At 39.5% G+C, this 22,208-nt stretch overlaps 1 protein-coding gene across 1 annotated transcript in view; it reads right to left on the bottom strand.

Moving 5' to 3' along the window:
• Positions 1–22,208, bottom strand: part of atrn (attractin) — a 203,256-nt gene that overhangs the window by 24,304 nt on the left and 156,744 nt on the right. Inside the window, exon 27 of the mRNA XM_088087328.1 lies at positions 10,480–10,587. Coding sequence (XP_087943454.1) covers positions 10,480–10,587 — 108 coding nt within the window. The remainder of the gene's footprint in view (positions 1–10,479; positions 10,588–22,208) is intronic.

The following is a 22,208-nucleotide window of genomic DNA, read 5'->3' on the forward strand; positions in this document are numbered from 1 at the left end:
TTGTCTGGTTTGAGATAATACATTTCTTTTAGTTTCTTTACTAAGAAAAGAAGTGATTCTCCATACTTCCAAATCACAAAAAACACATTTTCTTTCCAATAATGATATCAACTCGTGCCGCGGTTTGGAGATACCGTATCTCTCTGTGTTGTGTTTGTGCTGCTCAAAGCATCGATAAAAGCCTCACTTTCATCGGTTTTCATTAGGACTTTTTCTTAAGAAGTGCTAAATAAAAAAAAACTCTATTACATGAATGTACCTTATAATCACAGCAGAGAGAAAAAAAGCTTAAATATTATGAATGAAAACAGATTTATGCGGCAGAGGAAACAAAACACCCTTACGTAAAGAGGAAACACCTGCTGTCTTCTAACAATGGAACTGATGGAGTCACAGTCAGGAGAACGGAGGCAGATAAAAACCGTCTGCGAGGTCTTTTAATCAACAGCGATGATCGGGATAAAAACTGACTTCTTTCTTCCTACATAAGGAGATAAAGCATTTACAAAGAATTCGTCACAGTTTTTCCTTTTGTCAGAGCGATTTTCCACCGCAGGTAGAAAGTAGTCCCAATGAAAGTGTCATCTGCTCTTCAGTTTTTTAAGTCTTTTGTTTTCGTTGCTGTGAGAACTGCAAACCAAACTTTTTCCACCTCGGCAGAAATCTAACTGCATCACCACATACAATGTGTTTGATTTGGACAAATAGACCCTAAAATCCAGAACAACACTGCCAGCGTTTTCTTCTGGCAGCTGGGCTGGGGCTCTAACATTAAAAAAATAAAATAAAATACAAAATTTCTCCGAACTTTAAAGTTTTTTAAAAAGATTGTCCAGAAATTTGCAAAAAAAATTAAAAATTAAAAAAAAGAGAAAAAATGTTAAAAGAAAACATATCTTCTAGAATTTCTAAAACAAATTTAAGAAAAAATTCTTTAAAAATCGCCAAAAATTAAACAGAAAGCAAAAAAAGATAGCACGCATTTTTTTTTACATTTTCTACAGTAATTGCAAAAAATCACCCCTCCCCCAATGTTACTGATCACACACAACACGGCCGTGTGAATCCTGTCTATGATGAGTCCTCAAAGCAGCTATCCTCAAGCTGAGAGGAGCAGCGGGGCGACAGAGGTCTGATAACCTCACTTCTATTTATAACGCCACACCTCAATATTTGTTTCATTTTCAACTTGTAGCCCCAAACTATGCTGACTCGTGTGACATCACTTGAGGCAATTTATCAGACTTCACACAGCTCCTTCTGGAGCCGCAAAATCTTAATGCAACTTTTTTTGCAGTTATTCTACCCAAAGGCCTGTAAACAGACTTTGATGTGCAGAGTTCATAATAGGACAAATTGTTGGGCTGTCAGGTTACGCTGATCTCACTCTTCTAGCTGAAGGAAAAATCTTTGGTGCAAAACTCCGGAGCAGATTTTAATGTGGAGAGTTTCGGTAGATTTGAACATACAGAAGAATCAGTGAAGCAGATTAAAAGTAGAGTTTGAGCCTGTTGAAGTAGCAGAGGAGTGGATTTAACCGTAAAGATCAAGCCGAGTTGGAGATAGTGGTTGAGAAGACTCTATTATCGAGAAGAGTTTGATGCACTAGCGGAGCTGAAGTAGGCTGGAGCAGATTTAAATGCAGATATTGAGCACAGAGGCGGCAGCAGAGTGCATTTTGAAGAAATAGGAATTGTGCAGAGTTATATAGAAATTGCAGTGGAGTATTCGGCGGGCACGGAGCCGCGGGCAGGTCTACCTGTGACTGTGCACTTTGTGATGAATGACCTCTGAATGCAGATGTAGTGCAGAATTATAGGGCTGTTTCGGCGGGGTGGCTCGGGGCCCCTCGGCGCTGACAGGGGCCATGCATCTCAAGGGGACTCGGCTCCAGAGCACAAGGTTACTCCCAGCAAAGGCTGCAGGGCCCCTCGGGACGATCAGCAGCTAATCAAAGCCCGACCGAAACAGAAACTTCTCCTTTGTCCTCAGTTCTCTCCTCTGTTCGCCTCTCCTCTTTCTTACTCCTTTCTTTTTTCTCCTGTCTTCTACGTTGTCCCTTTTGTTAATGTTCTCACCTCTTTTGTCCTCTCTTTTGTCCTTTTTCTTAATCTTTTGCTTTTCAATTTTTTGTGGTTTCCTCTCCTCTTAGCTCGGTTCTTTTCCTCTCATATTCTTTGTAATTTATCATTTTATATTTTGTTCCATTTCTTTTCAACTTTATCTTTTGCACTTTGGATTGTCGTACTTACCGGTTACTATTTTTAAACCAGGTCCAAGCCGGCAACAGCTGTGTCATAATTTAGGGTCGTCTGTCCGTCTGTCCCTCTGTCCCCTTCTTGTGAATGCAATATCCCAGAATGCCTCAGGGGAATTTCTTCAAATATGGCACAATTGTCCACTTGGACTCAAGAATGAACTGATTGAATTTTGGTGGTCAAAGGTCACTGTGATATTTGAGAACATCTTGAGGGGATTTTTTTCCAACTTTGGCACAAACTTCCACTTTGAGTCAAAGATGAACTAGACTCTGGCGGTCAAAGGTCAAGGTCACTGTTACCCTTCTTGTTAATGGGATATCACAAGAATACCTTGAGTGTACTGTTAGATTTTGGTGGTCGTAGATCAAAGGTCAAGGTCACAGTGAAGTTGCATCCGTCTCATTCTTGTGTACTTGATATTTGAAAAACACTTTCAGGGACTTTCTTCAAATTTGGCACAAACACGCACATGGACTTAATGACAAACTGATTAGATTTTGGTATTAAAAGGTCATAGGTCACTCTGGCCTGGTATCCATCTCATTCTTGTGAATGCAGTATCTCGAGAACACCTTTAAGTTTTTCGTTTTTTTCTTCTCAAATTTGGCACAAAAGTTCCCTCACTCAATTTGGACTTGCCCTAAAAAAATGGCACTGACGAAGGCCGCTCTGCTGTTCTCTGTTTTTTCTTTTTCTCTCTGATACAACAATGCCTGTGAACGCTTCAAAAGACCACGCTCAGGTCAGCTGGTTTGTTTTGGCTCCGTTTTTGTTTTTCAATCAAATGACCTGGATCGGGGGCAAAAAAAACTTTCTACCAAAACCCATCCGCCAATCGAATCACCGTGCTGAAGGAAGCATGCAGCTACTCATGGAGCGCAGGCTCGTCCCTCCTCGTGGGATGTAAACATTAACGGCGTCCTCCTCGGCTGAGCCAGGTACCATCTACTTCCATTTTACTGGAGTGAAGGCAGACATTTCTACCTCTGAGATTTCCAACACTCCTTAAAAGTTATCTTCCTTCTTTCATTTGTCTTTTCAGTTTCCCGTGTCCTGTTTTTCCTTTCTCTTAGCCTCCATTTTTCTTGTTTCTTCTCTTCTTTTCTTCTTGGTTTTTATCGTCATTTTTCTTCATTTCTTCTTATTTTCTCTTCGGCTATTACTCTCCTCTCCTGTTTGTTGCCCCCCCTCCCCTTTTTTAGAATCATTTCTTTCTTTGTTTTGTCTTTGTTCCTTTTTCCAAATTTAATTATTTTGTGTCCTTGTTTCTGTTCACATAGTTTCAGTTTACTCTTCTGTTGTTGCTGTTAATCATGTTTTTTTCTTTTGTCTTCACCTCTCTTTGTATCTTTTCTTCTCCTCCCTCTTCGTCTCCTGTCTGACATTCTTACTTCACTATAGCGTTCTCCTCTAATTTACTAGCTCTTTACTGATCCTATCAGCTGTCTGGGGTTTTCTGTGGGCCTTATCTGCTGCCTGTGTTTGTGTTGGTGCTGGCGTGCGTGCCGCTGTGTCGAGAGAAAAGATGCAACTTGCTGTGGAAATCAGGCGCCCTCCACCTCCTCCTCAGTCTCCGCTTTACCTTTTCTTCTCCCACCTCTCCTCTTCTTTTCTTCCATTCTTCGCGGCCTGCTCTCCTCCTCTCTGTCAGGGCAGGAGCATCCCAGAAGCAGAGATCCAATTTAGATCTTCCTCCTCCGCTTTCTGTGCCTTCACTAGCTCCAACGGTGAGCGTGCGTTATCCTATCTCCTCCCCGGCTCAGATTGAGCGACTCGGAGCAGGTCCCTCCCCTTGTTTCCACGCTGTTTTATCAGGATGCTACAGTGGTGTATTAAGACCCGCGATCGGAGTATACGGGGGGCCGCGCGCCTCACAGTGAGCTGAAGATCATTAAAGTTGTTTATAGCCTCGGTGGGAAGTCCAAACTTGCTCCGCAGATGAGATATATTCACTCGGCTTCTGCCAAATGGAGCTTGCGGCCCCGGCATCACGGGCAGATGATTACCTTTCTGACGCCTTCTGCTCTGCTTTTATTTATAGTTACCGTGGGACGAGAGAAAATCGGGACATTTGATGCAAAAAAAAAAGGGGGGGCCAGCGAAGACACAACTCAGGTTTATCCAACATATTGTGGTGCGGCGTTCTATTATATCAAGCAGTCTCCCTCCACTCTGTATATATTGCATTAAATCACAAGCATACAGCTGACCTTTATACCGGTCGTGCATGTGTGATTGTCTTAACTTGCATGATTGCCTGGTAAGAATCATGAGAGGAAAACCTAATTATGATCATTTCTGATTGATAAGTGCAATAAAACCTCAACAGTGTCATAAATTCACAGTCTAACAGACAGATATATGTGTGCATAAGAAGAGGAAGCCTGTCACAGCAGCCTGCAGATTTTCTATATTCAGGGTTCGTATAAATATATATCATCATGGACAAAATTTTAAAGCTTTTGTATGACTTTTCAAGGATCCACAATTTTTTATTATTTTTTTTGCCTCACTTGCCCGGCATTTTTCAAACACACAAGATTCAAACATAATTTCAGAGTTCCAAATTACATGTTCAGTTTTTTTTCTCGAAATAGTCAAAATCCAACAATAATTTCTATTTGTACAGTTTACAGCTATTATAAATGGTGTAATTTCTTGATTTTAAAAGAAAACATGCCTTTCATAACTTAAATAGAAATAAAACAAACAAACAAAAAAATCGTCTTTGCAGAAAATCACCAATAATCATGTTTTCTGTGATGTCATCAAAAAAAGAAAAAAAAGGCAAATATTTTGAAGTTTTCAAAAAAAATTGCCAAAAAAATAAAAAAATATGAAAGAAGAAAATTGCTCAAAATTTTATTTTATTTTTTTAATTGCCATTTTTTCCAAAAATTCTATTTTTAATGATGGTGAATTTTTACGTGTTTTTGCATTACACAGAACAAATTTTCAGCTTATTCCAGTTTTAATTATTTCTACCAGATCCATGATTTTTTAAGGTCTGGAAAATGTAATTGTGAAATTCCATTACTTTTCCAGGTTTTCCATGACTGTGGGAACCCTGATTATTTCCATATAATGTAGAGATGATAAGAGAGATCACACAATTATGCCTTTGATGTCTTAAGTTTTATTTATATCCAGATGTAAATAGCGTGCGACCTTTTCGGTGGCGTATATCGTAAGAAAGAGCAGCTTTTTCTATAACGTTGTAATGCCTCCCGCTTATCTGCAGAGAGGAAAGTCCAGACGTGTTTGCAGGAAGAAGAAATGATCTCAGTTATTTTGTGCCGAATGGACCTTAAAGAAGGTTTCAGGTAGATGCTGATGACTCGATTTTTATGAATCATTTTCACTTCAAACAACAGTTCAAAGAGACACTGTTACGTGTGATGTGAGAGAAAACGAGGCAGTGCTAAAGACAAAAGGTGTTCTTGTTTGTTTGCAGTAATCTGTCTGTGAACTTGTCACTTATTTTGGCAGAAGTTGCACATTTTCTACACATTTTCAGATTATTATTGTCCTTTGTCTTCCTACCTACTGAGTCGTGTTGGCTTTGAGGACAGATTTTTTTTTACTGTAACATAATTTAAAATTGAAAAATAATTTAAAATTAATAAATAATAAGTAAATGTAGTTTTCTTGACAAATGTAGTTTTAATAAATCTAGCTTTCTCAACATTTGATCCTGTTTTTTTTCTCACTTTTTACCTATTTCTTGCAGTTTGTGGGACATTTTTTGCCAAGCTCCTTTTTGCCTTTTCCCCCATGTTTTTGGAGGAAATCAAACTGATTTTTTCATGTTTCAAAGGTTTAAACGTATGTGAACAGCATCTGAATGCAGCAGAATTAAACCGTAGAGCTTCAGGTCTGTCCGACCTCCTGGTTGTGTTTCAGATTGTGATTTTTAGTTCAGCGAGATAAAGTTTTTCTTATTTGTCTTCTTTTTCTTCCGCAGTGTTTAATTTCAATACGTTGCAATATGGCGTTATTATCACAAGCTGACAAAACAGTTCCTTTGCAAACAGAAGCCAACTGAATAAAAACTCATCAAAGTGGGCTCAGCGGAAGTGGCTGTACCTGGTGAGTCATAGCAACAGGGAGTTTGACTCGCTCTCGTCGCTGGCGGGGGGAAAGTCATCCCCAGCTGCTGCTAAAGTAGAGATGAATGCCGCGGATGAAAGCGAAGCAGCATGCGGCCGCGGTGTATGCCCACATCAGCCCGTCAGTGTGTGTGTGTGTATGGGCTCAGCAGCGATCCTGCGTGCTGGGCTAATTACTGGAGGTAATTTAACAAAACCTTTCGCCGCTCTGCCTGGCCAGTCTAGATAACTCTCCGGAGTGGTGCCGGTGGGGGAGCTTGGGCATGGGGGGGGCTTCAACGCTATAAAACAAAGGCATCTGCAGGGGAATGTTATTAACACGCAGCCTCTGAAGAAGACCACCGGAAAAGACACTACCTTTGGGGAACATCTTAGGCACAAAAAAACAACCCAAAAAAACACAAGCACAAAGAGTTTAAAAGGAAGCATAATTGAATTTTTCAAGGTGTTTTGTTTTGTTTCGCTCTTAATTTCCGCTCAGGACAAAGTAAAGTGTGTATGTGTGTTGAGGGAGATAAACTGTGTTTTTATGCTTTTACGCCGACGATAGCCGAGGACGGAGGCATTATTTTTTTTGGTGGTCTGTCTGTCGACACATTTTGGCACAAACGTCCACCTGGAATCAAGGATGAACTGATTAGATTATGGTGGTCACAGGTCAAAGGTCAAGGTCCCTGTAACCGCATCTGTTTCATTCTTGTGAACGCAATATCTCATGAAAACCTTTAAGGAATTACTTCAAATTTAGCAGAAACATCTGAGTAGACTTAAAAACTAGCTGATTAGATTTTGGTGGTCAAAGGTCAAGGTCATGGTGAACTTGCATTTGTCTCATTCGTGTGAATGCGATATCACAAGAGGACCATGAGTGAAATTCTTCAAATTTGACACAAACGTCCACTTTGACTCAACCAGGAGCTGATTGGACTTTGGTGTTCAAAGGTCATGGTCGCTGTGACCTTGCATCAGTCTCATTCTTGTGAATGCAATAATTAAGGATGGCCTTGAGGGATTTTCCTCAAATTTGGCACAAACGTCCGCTTGGGCGTAAGAATGAACTGATAGGAATATGGTGGTTGAAGGTCAATGGTCAAGGTCAAGGTGAGTTCATAAAAAATGTTTTAGGCCATAATTGAAAAAGACATGCAGTCAAACTTTACAGGAATATCTAATAAGATCTGATGAACTTCTGACATCTTATATTCCAAAGGTCAAGTGTGACATCATGATGTTATGCACAATAACAACAATTTTTAGGCCATTACTCAACGTCATATCTCAGAAACAAAGCCGGAAACCTATGTTCAGACACTGGCCATATATTTGGTGACACTAATCTTGAAACTGTGCTGATTGTAGAGATTTTCTGTGCTGTGGGGGGAACATGTGCGTGAGGCATCCATGTTTTCAAAGACATGGATGTGAATCTTGACTGGTGGTCGGAGGCTTACAACCGTGAGGCCGTATTTCCAGATTTTAAGGGCACGCTCTTTTATTTTTGTCAAATCACAAAAAGTGAAGCACCTGGCGTATCAGGTTTAAAATTGAGGTTGAACATTGGGTAGCCGCACTGATGCACACTCGATGCAATTGATTACGAAATGAGTTGAAATGATTCCTCTGTCACATCTGTCTGACGGTAAGTCTCTTCCTCTTTCCAATTGTGTCTGCGCTGCCTGTTCCCTCTCGGTTTGAATACGAGACGCTGGTGTTAGAAAATGAAAGACAAGCACGTAAACAAGCGAGAACCTAAGAGCACCCTGCAGCTGCTGCAGTGGAAATTGGACTTGGCAGACGAGTCTTACGACAGCCCTAAGCTGTGAAATTAAAAGCTGCCAGTCTTCTTTTATTTATTTATTTCGTACACATAGAGTACAGACGTGTTCACGGGCAACCTCTCATTTTTTTCCAATGGTAAACACACTGGATGAGAAATACATTTTGCCCGAGGCGAAAACAGACCTGTGGACTGGAGCAAACCAAGCCTGGTTAGATCGCTTCTGGCAAGGCCAAAATAATTGTTTCATCTTTCCTTGTACCAATGGGATGGAGGAGCAAAATTAGCCAAGTGTGATATTGCACCACCTAATGTCGTATTCGAATCAGTGTTTTTTTTATTCCCATTTCTCAGCAATCCGTGTAAGCTGCATATAATGATGTTCCAGCAGCGTGATATTGAAAATGGAAAGAAATGATCCTTATACGGAGTCCTCAGTTGTCTCCTCTAGTTATTGAGTCATCAGTCATTTATCACACAAAGCTGTAAGTGATATTAATGTTTTATTGTCCTCGGGGACAATACTGGCTTTCGCTGCAATCAAACGGAAAACATAACTGCAAATTTGCTCTCTTAGTATTTAATTAGGATACTTTTATCTGGTTCACTCCCACAGCTCTCTCTCTCTCTCGTGAGTTTTTAAAGAAGCGTCTCCAAAGTGCCTCCGCAGCGGGATACGAGCCTTTTTGACCGTAATTAATAGAAGTTTGATTTTACTCTGATTTTAGTTTTCAGAAGTTGACCAAATTAAAGGAAGAACAAAAAAAAAACGCTTTTAATTAGAGTAGTTCTCTTCTTCGCTATTTTCTTCCTGCATCGCTGTTCTGACATATCTAACAATTAAAATATAAAACAAAAAGAGTTTATGGCTCCAACTGGAGACAAATATAAGGGTTTGTAAAAAGGACCTACACTGTAAAATCTAATAAGCTGATCTTACTTAAAATAATCTTGGAAACTAAATGCCTCGATAAAGAAAAGTATAGAAATGTAGTGTTTATTTCAGATTTAGCTGCATGTACTTAATTTTGTGAAGTTGTTGCTACTTAAAAATGAAAAATGAAATGACCTGGTTGTGTTAGCAACTTCAGAAAACCAAGTTTGTCTGACTTAACTTCGTCATTACAGAGGATTTATCCAATGATGGAAATCTGCCAGTTCATGTTTAAAAACATGCAAATGTGACTGACTAGTTTACAACCAGCAGAATACAGAAATAAAGCACAGTTAACATGGTTTACTTAGCTGCAAAAACTTATAAAGATTGATTCAATTAAACTTGTCATTTTTTAAGTTGCAACAACTTCACAAAATTAAGTAAATATAATTTAATTTTATGGAAACTTTAAATAGATATAAAGGCAACATAAATTAAGATTAATAATTATATTTATTTTGTAATTTAAACTTCAGGACCTATTGAGAACTTGAACCTGATCTTGTGACCTTGTCTAATAAAATGCCATCCTGACAACAGCATCATGACTTGTTAAAAAAATAGACCCATATTTTTGGACTGACTCTATCCAACACGCTGTACATCATTATTTACAGAACTCGTCACCTTGGATTTCTCCGTCAGTGTTTAAAAAACACAGATGGTTCGATGCTCCAAAACAAGGCTGTTTTGAGAGATGAATCATGACTTTTAATAGTGTCCCCTAATGTTCTTAATTTTCATGCCAGCAAAACATTTTCCGCACGTAGGCGTTAAAAAATCATTTCTTTTCCAACTGGAGAATATCTCAATGTTGAAACCAAAGTCTTATCTCATTTCTAAGTATAGTTTTCCTCTAAAATACTTATTCTGGTCTGCATGTGTTTAACTTCAGAGGTTAACTGAATTCACTCTCATTAGAATTCACAGCCTGCCCACAATAACTGGCTATAACTGGCATAATGTGCCATGTTGCTCATCAGCAGCCCACTTTCATCATCATCCGGCCTTCACACTGTCCCGGCGAAATGTACACCGCGCCGACCCTCATTAGGCGCACTAGACCCACGCTACACTTCAAACTCTTCCTCCTGAGTGAGCTCAATTTAGCCTCCTTGGCTTGTCGAAAAACTAATGGATTCACCTTTAAGAGTTCAGACTACCAAAAACTGACGTAAAACAGATGATGTGAGGAATATCTATCAGTCAGAGTGTAATCACAAACTGCAGTCGAGGGGCGCGAGACCGAGCTCCCACTTGAGGGAGGATGAGCGATGACGGCGATGATAAATGGAGCGTCCCGGTTCGCGGTCCCTGTCAGCGCAGACAGAAAGGCACATCTCCGGGGGGTTTGGGCGGTGATTGCTCGGAGAAAAAAAAAAAGGTTGTGCTCACCTTGACATTTCCACCTATCAGGTCAGGCGGCTCCTCGTCCGTCTCCAAGGCGACGTTGATGGTGGCGAAAGGCCGACTGGCCATCTGTTGCATCTCTCTTAGCAGTTGCTGGGGAGAAGGAGGAAGAAGAGGAGAGCAAAGGTCAAGTAAACTGAAAATTCCCCAATCAACAGCCCAGAATGTGTTTCATGTCCAGTTACTGAAGAAAATGTATTAAAACAGTTAAGTTTAACCCTTTGAAACCTGGGGCAACATCACTTTTCTTGCGGTGCTCTCAGACGCCTTTCATGAGAATGTCAAACCTTTGAATTCTTAGCAAATTGGTGTGATTTAAAAAAACAACCAAAAAACATGGGAAAAGACATTTAGCAACTTGGCAAAAAATGTTTCACAAATGGAAGAGAAATCAGTATATTTATAAAAATATTTTTTAAAAAGCTAGGGAAAATTGTCAAGGGAAATAACTATATAATTATGATAATGACATTTTTAAAATGATGTTAAACACTTTTCTCCAAGTCTTGTTTTTGCAATTTTCTCTTTTCCTTTTTTGTTTAAAAAAATTATATTTTCAGGTAATTTTCTTGTACTAATTTCTTCTTTTGTTGCTCACTGCCTCACTGAATTCTTCCCATGTTTTTCAAAGAAATCAAACCAATTTCCCTGGGTTTCAAAGGGTTAAAAGGGATAGTTCACACATAACAGGGTTTCCGAAACATTAATTCATTTGTGACGGGCCAATATGAAGATCCAATAATTATTTCAAGGATTTTATGTGACGTAACTGTAATATTTCCACAATAAATTATTGTAAAAAGAAACAGTGATGTAGATATGAAGACGCTGTTAATTATTTAAAGGATTTTACATGATGCAACTGCAATGTTTCACAATACATTACTGTAAAATGATACAGTGATGCAGTTATGAAGATGCTATGATGATTTCCAGGATTTTACTGGGTGCAACTGCAATATTTCCCAATAAACTATTGTAAAAAAAGATACAGTAATACAGATATGAAGATGCCGTGATTATTTCTAGGATTTTACAGGATGTGACTGTAAAAATTCACAATAAATTACTGTAAAATGATACAGCAACTTATTGTAAAAGTAATCCAACTAGAAGCCAGTAATTTACTGTAAATGTCCCGTCAAGCTTTTTACAGTGTACAATACTTGAGTAAATGTACTTTTAATGTAACTTTCCATCACTGCAGGGCAGAGGCACAGTCTCATTCTGGGCTGATTTATAACATGGACCTTGGCCAGAGGAAGAGGAGGAGGAGGAGGAGGAGGAGGAGGGGAGGTGATTATAAAGGAAGGCGGAGGGGAGAGGAGAAAGTACAGAAGCTGAGGACAGAGAGAACAAACAAGAAAATAAGGCGAATTAAAAGAAGAGGAAACTGGCAAAGATGAAGATGATTGTGAGGATCAGCGGGGAGGAGACGATGAAGGGAGAAAATGAGAAAGTAAGGCAGAGACCACAGTAAACAAGGCAGTGCACCTGTGTCTTTGACTGTCAGAGCAGTCAAAGTGCTATGAAAGGAGAAATAAACAACGTCAACTGTCAAGACAGCGAGACCTGAACACCAGCTGCAAGCCTCCCGAAACAAAACACCTGCAACTCTGCACGCTTCAGGTTCACCTTCCCGCCAGCAGCACAGCAGATCAGCTCAATCAGCAGTTTCAGGATTAGTGTCACCAGTTCACTATCTGACCAAATGTCTCCTCTTCTGTTCCTGAAATATGATGTTGAGTATGTGTTTTTGCAGAAATCTGACCTTGAAAATTCTTGGAAAAATGACCAAAGATGTGTCACTGTGACCTTGACCTTCTACCTCCAGATTCTAATTAGTTCATTCTTGAGTCCATGTGGACGTCTGTGCCAAAGGCCATCTTCAGATGTTGCATTCACGAAAATTAAACAGATGCAAGGTCACCGTGACCTTCACTTTTAACCTCCAACAGTCTTCTTCTCAAAGGTTTGTGCCAGATAAAAAAAGGGGAAAAAAAGAAAATCAGCAGTTTTCTTGAGATATTACGTTCACAAGAATGAGACAGAAAAGGTTAAAGTGACCTTGACCTTTGACCTATGACTACCAAAATCTAGTCAGTTCATCCCTGAGTTCAATGTGCATTTGTGCTAAATTTGAAGATATTTCCTCACGGTGTTCTTGAGATATAACTAAACCTAAACGTCTGTGCAGCAAAATCTTATTTATTCATCTTTGAGTCCAAGGGAACGTTTGTGCCAAATTTGAGGAAATTTCCTCAAGGCCATCTTCAGATATTGATTCTACAGAATGAGATTAATACAAGGGCACTTTGACCTTGTCCCTTGACCACTAAAATCTTATCGGTTCATCTTTGAGTCCAAAAGAACGTTTGTGCCAAATGTGAGGAAATTCCCTTAGGGTTCTCTTGAGATATCGCACTCACAAGAATGAGTGAATGAGGTCGCAGTGACCTTTGACCACCAAAATCTAGTTAATTTATCTTTGGGTCCAAGTGGACATTTATGATAAATTTAAAGAAAATTGCACATGGCGTTAGTGAGATATCGCGATCAGAAAAATGGGCTGGATGGACGGATAACTGGAAAACATAATGAGTCCGGTCTCACTTATCGCTGGTGCAAAGGCATAAAATTCAAAAGAAACATCTGATTGATTGTTTGAAAAATATCCTCCAGCATTTCAGCTCATAAAACAGCAAGCAATATGCAGTTTTGGAGCGTGGAGCTTTACATGTAGAAAACATCAAAAAGAGCTCAACCGGCCTCCGTCACATTACAGTGGCAGAAAGGGGTGCAGGCAAAGCTTCAATTCAACATGAAAACACACAGCAGATATCAAACATGGCGTTTCTGTGTTCACATGGTGGGGGGTTAAGGCTTATGTGCGAGGGGCTCCGACCTCTCGCAAGACTCCTCAGCAGCTTCTAATTAATCTGCTTGAGCGTTCTCACCCCCCTGTGAGGCTGTCAATCGTCTCCATTGACATGTTAGCCCTTTCTCTCTAAATGTAATGCCTTGTAATAATATCCCCTCCACCGGTTACAAAAATAGCTCGAGGGAAAGTCTCTCTTTCTTTCCACAGTAAAGCCTGACAAGGAGGGAAAAAATGTCTAAATTTAATGTCCCGGATTCTCTTTGTGGAGCGAGCCAGCTCATTAAATTCCTGCATGTGTCTGTATCCAAATCTCCCCGCGCTCGTCTGTGTTGTAACAGCTGGGCGAGGAGGAGCTGAGCCCTTATTTTCCTTGAGTCACTGCTTTTAAAACGGAATTGTTTAACATTTTAGGGAATATGCTTTTTTTGTATTCTAGCTGGGTAATAAATGAGATCAATACCAATCTTATGTTAAATACAGGGCTACAGCCAGCAGCTGTTTTTTTTAGCATAGCTATAGTGACTAAGGAGAAACACACTGGCTATCGCGGCCGATTTAATATACCAAAGTCCCTCGGCCACTTAGTCTGCAAGGTGTCTCGGTTTTGACTCGTCTTCCAGCTCCATTTTGTAAATTCGAAGTAATCGCGTGATGCAGTGAGAAAAAAACTTAAAGAAAAAAAAGCAAAAAAAAAAGTATATCAATACACACAAAAACAAATATAAAACTTTCTAAAATAAAAAATACTAAAAAAAATAAAAATTTAAAAAATTAATATAAAAAAAATACAGTCCTACCATAATCATAAAAAAGCACAGTCAAAAGTTTCTATCGATCCACACCTGCATTGACTTCTCATTGTCTTCTAGCACGACGTCCTCTTATTTTCTTTTGTTATGCGCATTAAACTGCCGCACAGCACCGTAGCTGTGGGACATAACATCACCTGCTTTCTAACATAAATATTATAAGTACTGTAAATATAAACATCACTTTAGTTAGTCTACTGCTATACACCATTCAGAATATACAGAGACTGCTGAAATACTTAAATAATATAAAAACCTATATATACCAATATTAACATTTTTACCAGGTTTAAAATATGTGATTAAGCGGCTCTCACACTGGCTCTGCCCAAAGGTAGCAAAGTCTACCAGCCCCTCTGAAGCTCACTAATTAACACATTACATGTTGTTTGTTTGAGCGGAACAAAACAAGAGAAACACGGCGTCATCGCAGTGAGGTTAAAAGAAAACCCAAAACCCTCACGGACTCCAGAAAAAAACCTGTGAAACCACAAGGTGTTGTTTTGCTTGTTTGTTAGTGAGCTCTTCAGGGGCTGGAGGGCGGCTCATTATTATTAGTTTTACCTCAACAGAGCGAGATAAGTCATTTCCAGTGATGCCACCAAACGAGGTTGGAGCCACTTTGTTAACTGGAGGCCAACAGTCCTAAAGAGGTTGTGTTGCACTTGTTTTTTAGCCGTGCAAAGAAAGTCGTATCTTATGAAACTAAACAACTAAAAGCGTCCATTCATAACAACCTTGTTGACATAACTTGTCAGGAAAAGTGTCACCTCACCTCGAGATATCTGAATGAAAACGGGTACCCACGAGTCTTTCCTAAACTTGAGAAGGCTTGTTTCTTGTAAACATTTTTACAATGTATTCCTTTTAATTAAGACTGTATTTTGTCCTGCTAAGGAGAAGCACAACCAGCCTATTTGAGGAACAATGAATTGCCCAACACATATATATACACATAAATTATACATTAAAACTGCAACAACAGTATATATATGCATAATATTTATCAATATTAACAGCCAGATAAGAAACTTAAGTATATGAATTAGACTTGGGAGGTATGTGATAATTTACGTCTTCAAATTTCACTGGGGTATATGATATGTGATGGTACAAGTCTGAAACAGTTTTAGTTTTCATATAATAATTAAAAATAATAATATTAAAATAGGGGAAAAATATCCAAAAAATGATATTCATAATTCTTATGATTCTAATAATTATTCACTTTTTTATCTATATATTTCTTTATTATTTTCTGTTCAATAACTTTTTTAAACCTTTATTGTTTTACATTTTGTTTTAGTTTTCTTTTTTTCTTGTTTAAATTTCAGGTCATTTTTTTTTGTAACTCGTAACTTCTTTTCACGATTTTAAAAAAAAAATCAAGCCAATAAGCACAAGTTTTAAATGCTAATAAATCATGAGATAAAACAGTTCTAATGTAACTTCCTGTGGAGGAGGAACAGTTTAAAAGATGGTTTGTAAAAAGAAAGAAACTATAGATCAAATCAGTCAGAACGAACTACAACCAGTAACGAAAAATAAAACATAACAGTATAACAAAATCGCCCATAAAGTATGAAAGTATGAATCCAAACATGATGGCAGAGTGTCCTCATAGCCACGTGCATAAATAAGAACAGGCTGAAGCGTGCGACATGCCCAGTGTAACGTCTTGTTGTTGTGTACTCTTCGCTGCCACTGCAGCAGTCAACAGGCAGTAACTAATGAAAACACAAACGAGCGACTCATTGTGCCGAGCGCAGATTTGTCATGATTAGATGCCCCGCTGTGTGAAGTGTCTGCGAGCCAAAGTATGTAGCCTTTGTGAGTGTGATGACTGCTGGGCGTGTAGCAACACAGCACCCTGAGGACTCTGCCATCTTGCACCGGAGCCTGCTTCGCTTTGCTTCGACATAAATTAGAATCTATTAACACTTATTAACAAAATCTGTGACTTTCTGGCCAACCAGCCAAAACCAGAAAAGCTCAGCACTCCGGCTACGTTTCACTCTGAGGTAAGAAAATTAACTTAAGATAAACTGAAAGAAGTTTTGCATTCAGATTTAACTCATAATGACGCAACAGGCCGAGCCGGGCGGCAACATCGCAGCCCTGATCAGAGTGGCAAACAGGATGCAGCAGAAGTGCGAATCTGCATGCGCACCCATCCTTTTTCATAAGCGGAGCTCCTTCAGCAGCACAAAGCAACAGAATTGATTTAGTGGATAAAAAGCAGATGGAGGAGCATCTGAATGTTGCGGTAAACAAACTTTATAGATTCAGTCCACCTCCTTCAGCCGCTCTGCAAACAACCACGTCCTCTTGTCTCACACGCAGGCAACCTTTGTCTCAGCAGGGACACCAGGCTGAAATCACATGCTTTTATTTATTGTCATGTTCAGGATTCAATATTCATCCTGTCCACGATTTTTTGGTGACGCTACTAAACAATAAGATGCTCCAATGAGTTCTGCAAGTTTCATCAACTTAGATTTAAAACATTTTTATTGACAATCAGAATAAAACATATGTTTAAAAAAAACAGAGAAGTACACTAAAATGATAAATTTGACACTGCTCGAGATAATTTACTGCACCTCTGCGGAGAATTTTATGTGATTATGTTGCCAAAGCATGTGCCGAGTACATTTTTGTTTTTACAGAAGTGCTGTTTTTCATCAATTTTACAACTCTGGAACAACAAAACAAGCTGTAAAAACAAAATTCATTATAAACTTCTTAAGTTTTGAGGGACTATATAAGCAGCTGTGTTAGAATATTTACACTTCTTGCAGACGTGACAAGTCATGAGTATATGCCCACCGGACGAAGTCCTATACTCCTATTCCACTAAAATTAGCGCGCATGTGTAGGTTTTTTAAATACGGGTAAACCTGCTGAAAATAGGTGATAGGCTCCTATCTCATTGCCAGTAAAGCAGAGCTGTGTACACACCTCTGCAGCAGACTAGTATGCTTTTTTTGTTTATTTTGCAGTTAAAAATGAGCTCTATTCACTTTCCTTTTAGCTTTACTTTGGTCTCCACCAACTATTTATTGTTAACTTATTTACTTATTTTTTCAAATCAGTTACATTTTTATTATCTTTTCCTAATTTGATTGCTAATTTTTGGATAATTTCCTCTTTCATCGCTCATTACCTTTGTCCCATGTTTTTGAAAGAAATTCGCCAATTTTCTCAGGTTTCAAAGGCGTACTGATAAAAGTTTGATGCAACTATGCACAATGGATACAGATTCAGCAAAATAAATGACTTTTAACTGAGCTGTGATAGTAATTGTTCCAAACTTTCTCTTTCTGTTGTCCACTGTGCTCTGAGTTATTATACATCTGTTGTTCTGCTTTGTTTGAGGTTTGACTAACATGACGTCAGGTTAGCTTATTCTGATGAACGCCAGCTCCTAATATTCGCATAACAGTAGTGGATGTAGAAGTGTATAAATTTGCATTTTCTTTTGCAGATTTTCTGAAATATTGTGTAATGTGCACTACATTTGGAAGGAAAAAAAAGTTGAAAGAATCATGCAAAAAAAAAAAAAGATAATACAGGTGAAATAAATCTAAATGGGGAATGCACTCTGGTTACTAGATTTAAAAGAGAGAATTGATGTGAGGTATTGCAGATGCTTCCACAGAGAGGATTCATAAATAAATAACATGGGATGGCTTTTTCTTCTTGGTCACTAAAAATGTCCGTGTGCAGCTCGGTGTCGGGCAGGTAAGAGTTTCTGATGAAAACTGCCCGCTGCCTCAGGAAATGAAGTTCATGCGGCAGAGAGACTGAACCAAGAAAACGTTTGACAGCAGCAACTCAACATCGGCGTGAATTCTGAATCCGGAGGTCACCAGCTGCATCACAGAGCCAGAACAAGCTGTCTGCACCTGCACTACTGTCCAAGAACATATTTTTTTTTTTTTTTACAACCCGGGTCTGTTTTTGGCCCTCGTTCCTATTTGCTTTGATAACATTTTACCCATAATATCACCTTCTGAGGTCTGGGAACATGGCCACAACACTGCGATCGAGTCCAACAGGGCCGCAAACACGAGCAGTCAGACAATCGAACACGTAGTAAACAAACAACGCTACATCCCCCCAAATTTTAGGACTGAGGCTGGTGATTTCACATCAGTATCGCAACAGAAATGTTCTCAAAGACGACAATTAAAGGACAATCATGAGGCTTTTTTTTCTTTTGCCAAACAAACGGGCCTTTACATCATTCTTTCTTTTAGAAAAAAAACACCAAAACTCTACATTCAATTACAAAAAGACATTTTCTCCCTCTTTTGCTGATTATTTTTAAAAAATGAAAAAAACGAAGAAGAGACAGGCGATCACATTTACAGTAAAAAATTGCACAAAAATAGTGTAAAATATCCATCTAAAAAGATGTTAAAAGTTGAGTTTTAAAAGTTTCCTGTGAAATGAGTTAAACTCACAACGCAGTTCAATATCTCATCCAAAAGTGAGGCGGATTAAGGCGAAACATCTCCAGCTGCACAAACAAAAAGTTGTTAAAAATAAACGACACCACCAAACTCCATTCTAATTTCTGCTAATTCCAGAAAAAAATGTACTGAAAAAACTGCAGTCAAAATCTTGTTAAGCCCTCTGAATCCTGAGCAGATTTATTTCAAAAACTAGGGAAGGCAACGAGAAACTTTACAAAAATTGCCCCAAAAATTTGTAAGAACTCAGTAAATAGTTAAAAGAAAATTACCTGAAAATAAGCAAAATAAAAGTGCTAAAAATATTTCTTGTAACAGTTTTAACTTTATACAGAGAGAATTATAAACATGTTTTTCTTGACATTTATCTCTCTTTAAAAAAAAAAAAAAAAAAATTAACCCTATCAATCTTCCAGTTTACAATCTAAGGCATTTTCCCCAGGACGTGACGGGGAAGTTGGTTCAGGGTTTCAAACCAGTCAGAGGAGAGGACTGAAGATTGAAAGAAACTGGACTGACACCATCAATTTAAGGACGAGTGAGAATTCGCAGTACAAGCGTTTTGGACGGGCTCCTACAGAAGATACAATTTGCACAAATCTCATTATGCCGTGCTGCGAGTAGGCAGCTGCTGTACAGCAAACACTCAGCGCTGCAAAGATAACCAGGAGCCAGAGGAGTTACAGTGCAAGGCGCCTACTCCCTAAATTGGCTCTTAGTTTTCTGCAGGGTAGTTAGTGTGTGTGTGTGTGTGTGTGTGTGTGTGTGTGTGTGTGTGTGTGTGTGTGTGTGTGTGTGTGTGTGTGTGTTTGAGCAAATATCTGACGGTGGCAGAGCAAACTGCATACACAAACCTAATTATGATACAGTGTGCATAGAGGTGGACACATGCATTCACACACATGCTGGCAGGTAGTTTGGAGATACCTGCACATGAGCAGTCGTGTGTGTGTGTGTGTGTGTGTGTGTGTGTGTCTATTTTTATCAAAATGCTAATGGATTCTCTGAAACACACACAGAGACAGAGAGCAGAGCTACAAAAGGCCACAGGAGCGAATGTGCCTGCAGGTGAAGTGTTTGAATTCAATGCACATATGCACAGACACGAATACATAAACAATCACATGACGAGCACCAACATTAGTGCTGAAAATGTGACTAATTGATCCATCGGTAAGCAAAAACTAATCACCTTTTCGAACATCAAATTTAAGGACTTCTCAAGGATGTTTCAGGCCAAATTTCCTTGAATTCAAGGCCCATTACTGTTACAAGACTAAAAATCTTAAGACTAAGAACAAGTAGGTTTTACAGAAGCTCATAAACAACAATTAAAAACAGAGATCTGAAGTCGCACTACAGAAAAAACAGCTAACACCCGCTTTTTAATGAAATGGTAAAGCGAACAATCGGCATTCACACCCGGGTCGAATGACTCTGCAGTGGTCACGAATATTTATTATCGGCACTGATGGAAACCCAACACCTGAGAGGATGCACTACTTTCAGCTCCTTAACCAGTAAGATGCTACGGAAGCCCTAAAAGGACATCTTTCTATACATTTTATTTTCTCCGTTTCCTCGTCACAACGACAAATTTCCAGTTGTTTTCTCGAGATCACAATTTATTTATGCCGAGATTATGACACTCGTTTTCTTGTGATAATTTCTTATTTTTCTCGTTATCTCGGGAAAACAAAGGCTGTTTTGTCGAGATAACGTCATAATTTTCCGGTGATTAAGAAAACAAAACAGTGCCGGTAAGATGCTGCTAACTACGGCTGCCAGTAGTTTACTGTAATTTTACAGGACGATTTGTGACAGCGTGTGCACGCTGAAGGTGACTGCAGATTCAACTCTCTGAGGGCTTTTCCCTACGAGCGACAGCTTTCAAACACGTTGCTATTTGATCAAATCTTAAATATGTGCAAATTTCATTACAGCAGCTTGAAAAGGAAATGCATTGATTGATTTATGGATTCACAAATGTTTCACGCTCACACACACACTCACTCACAGGAGCCGTCTGAGGGAATTGTGCTCGAGCGTTCTCAAAGTGAGCAGCCGCGTGCAAAAAGAGATTGAGTGCGTCAGCAGAGTGCACGGAGGGAGGAGGGGAAAAAAGCATGATGCAGGAGAGAAACAGAAGAGGAGGGAAATGAGACTAAAGAGAAGTAAAGGAGGATGCAGCAGAGGGACGAGCGACTGCAAACACAGCGAAGAGAGAATAAAAGTAAGAAATGGGAGCAGAGAGGAAGACAAAGGCGTTCAAAGAGTTCGCCCCTGGGAAGAGGGGATGGATCGCCTGAGTGCGCGCACACACACACAGATAAACACACACACCATGTGTGCAGTCAGCAGTGGATGGACATGGACACACACACACACACACACACACACACACACACACACACACACACACACACACACACACCACACACGCCGCACATCTCGGCGCACTACATCAAGACGTTTATTTATTGATGCGTCTGTTTAAAAATGCTGTCGGTGGAAAGAGCTCTCAATCATCCTTCAGCATCACTGAAGGAAAACTGTGCAGTGAGAGTGGTGGCGGGGGAGGGGCGGGGGAGGAAATCTGCCTCTGTGAAGCGACGTTAGCTGCTCGCTGCTTCATCTTTCCATCTCTCCGGCGGTGAGGTGGGGTGTAGAGGACGCAAGCTGTGAATACTGACAAGGGAGAAGGCTTTGATCGCTCCCTCTCTCCCTCCACGTCTTTTTTGTCTCTTCTTTCTTTTTTCCACCTTTTCAGCTCTCCCTCTTCCTCTCTCACCGCTGGCCTCCTGCTGTCCCTGCCGTGCACCTCTCCATCCATCTCGCCCTTCCTCTCCGTCTCAATCTGTTAATCTCTCTCCTGTACGCGCTGTACGCCGTCAGGAGCACAACGCCTCGTCCACAATGCTAATCAACGCTCCATCAAAGACGAGCGCACCATCAAAAAGCAAAAATGGAAAGTGAGGAAACTTCAGAAAACTTGTGATGATAGAAAGTGAAGTTTTTTGGCAGAGATACTCAACTCTCTGTGATTAAGGGCCACTTCTGCAAAACGACAGGAGGCCAGGGGCCAATCGCAGCAGCCCCATACATGTGCCTAGGATTTTAGGACGTTTCTGAGATTTTAGGACATTTCTAGGATTTCAACAAGTTCCTAGATTTTTGGAAATTTCTGAGGTTTCTTTTATTTTAGGATGTTTCTAGGATTTCAAGACATTTATGAGATTATTAGGATGTTTTGAGAATTTCAGGACGTATCTCAGATTTTAGGGCATTTCTATGATTTTAAGACATTTCTTGGATTTGGGACATTTCTCAGATTTTAAGATATTTGGGGATTTTAGGACATGTCTACGATTTTATTCGTTTATTTATTTTATTTTGAGGATTTTAGAACATTTCTAGGATTTTAGGACAATTCTTGGATTTTAGGCCATTTCAAACAGTTTTAGGACATCTCTAACACTAGGATGTTTTCAATATTTGAGGACATTTCTAGTATTTAAGGACGTTTCTCAGATTTTGGGACATTTC

This window comes from Plectropomus leopardus, chromosome 14 (assembly GCF_026936395.1).
Source record: "Plectropomus leopardus strain MGB_pleo_1.0 chromosome 14, ASM2693639v1, whole genome shotgun sequence".
NCBI lineage: Eukaryota > Metazoa > Chordata > Actinopteri > Perciformes > Serranidae > Plectropomus > Plectropomus leopardus.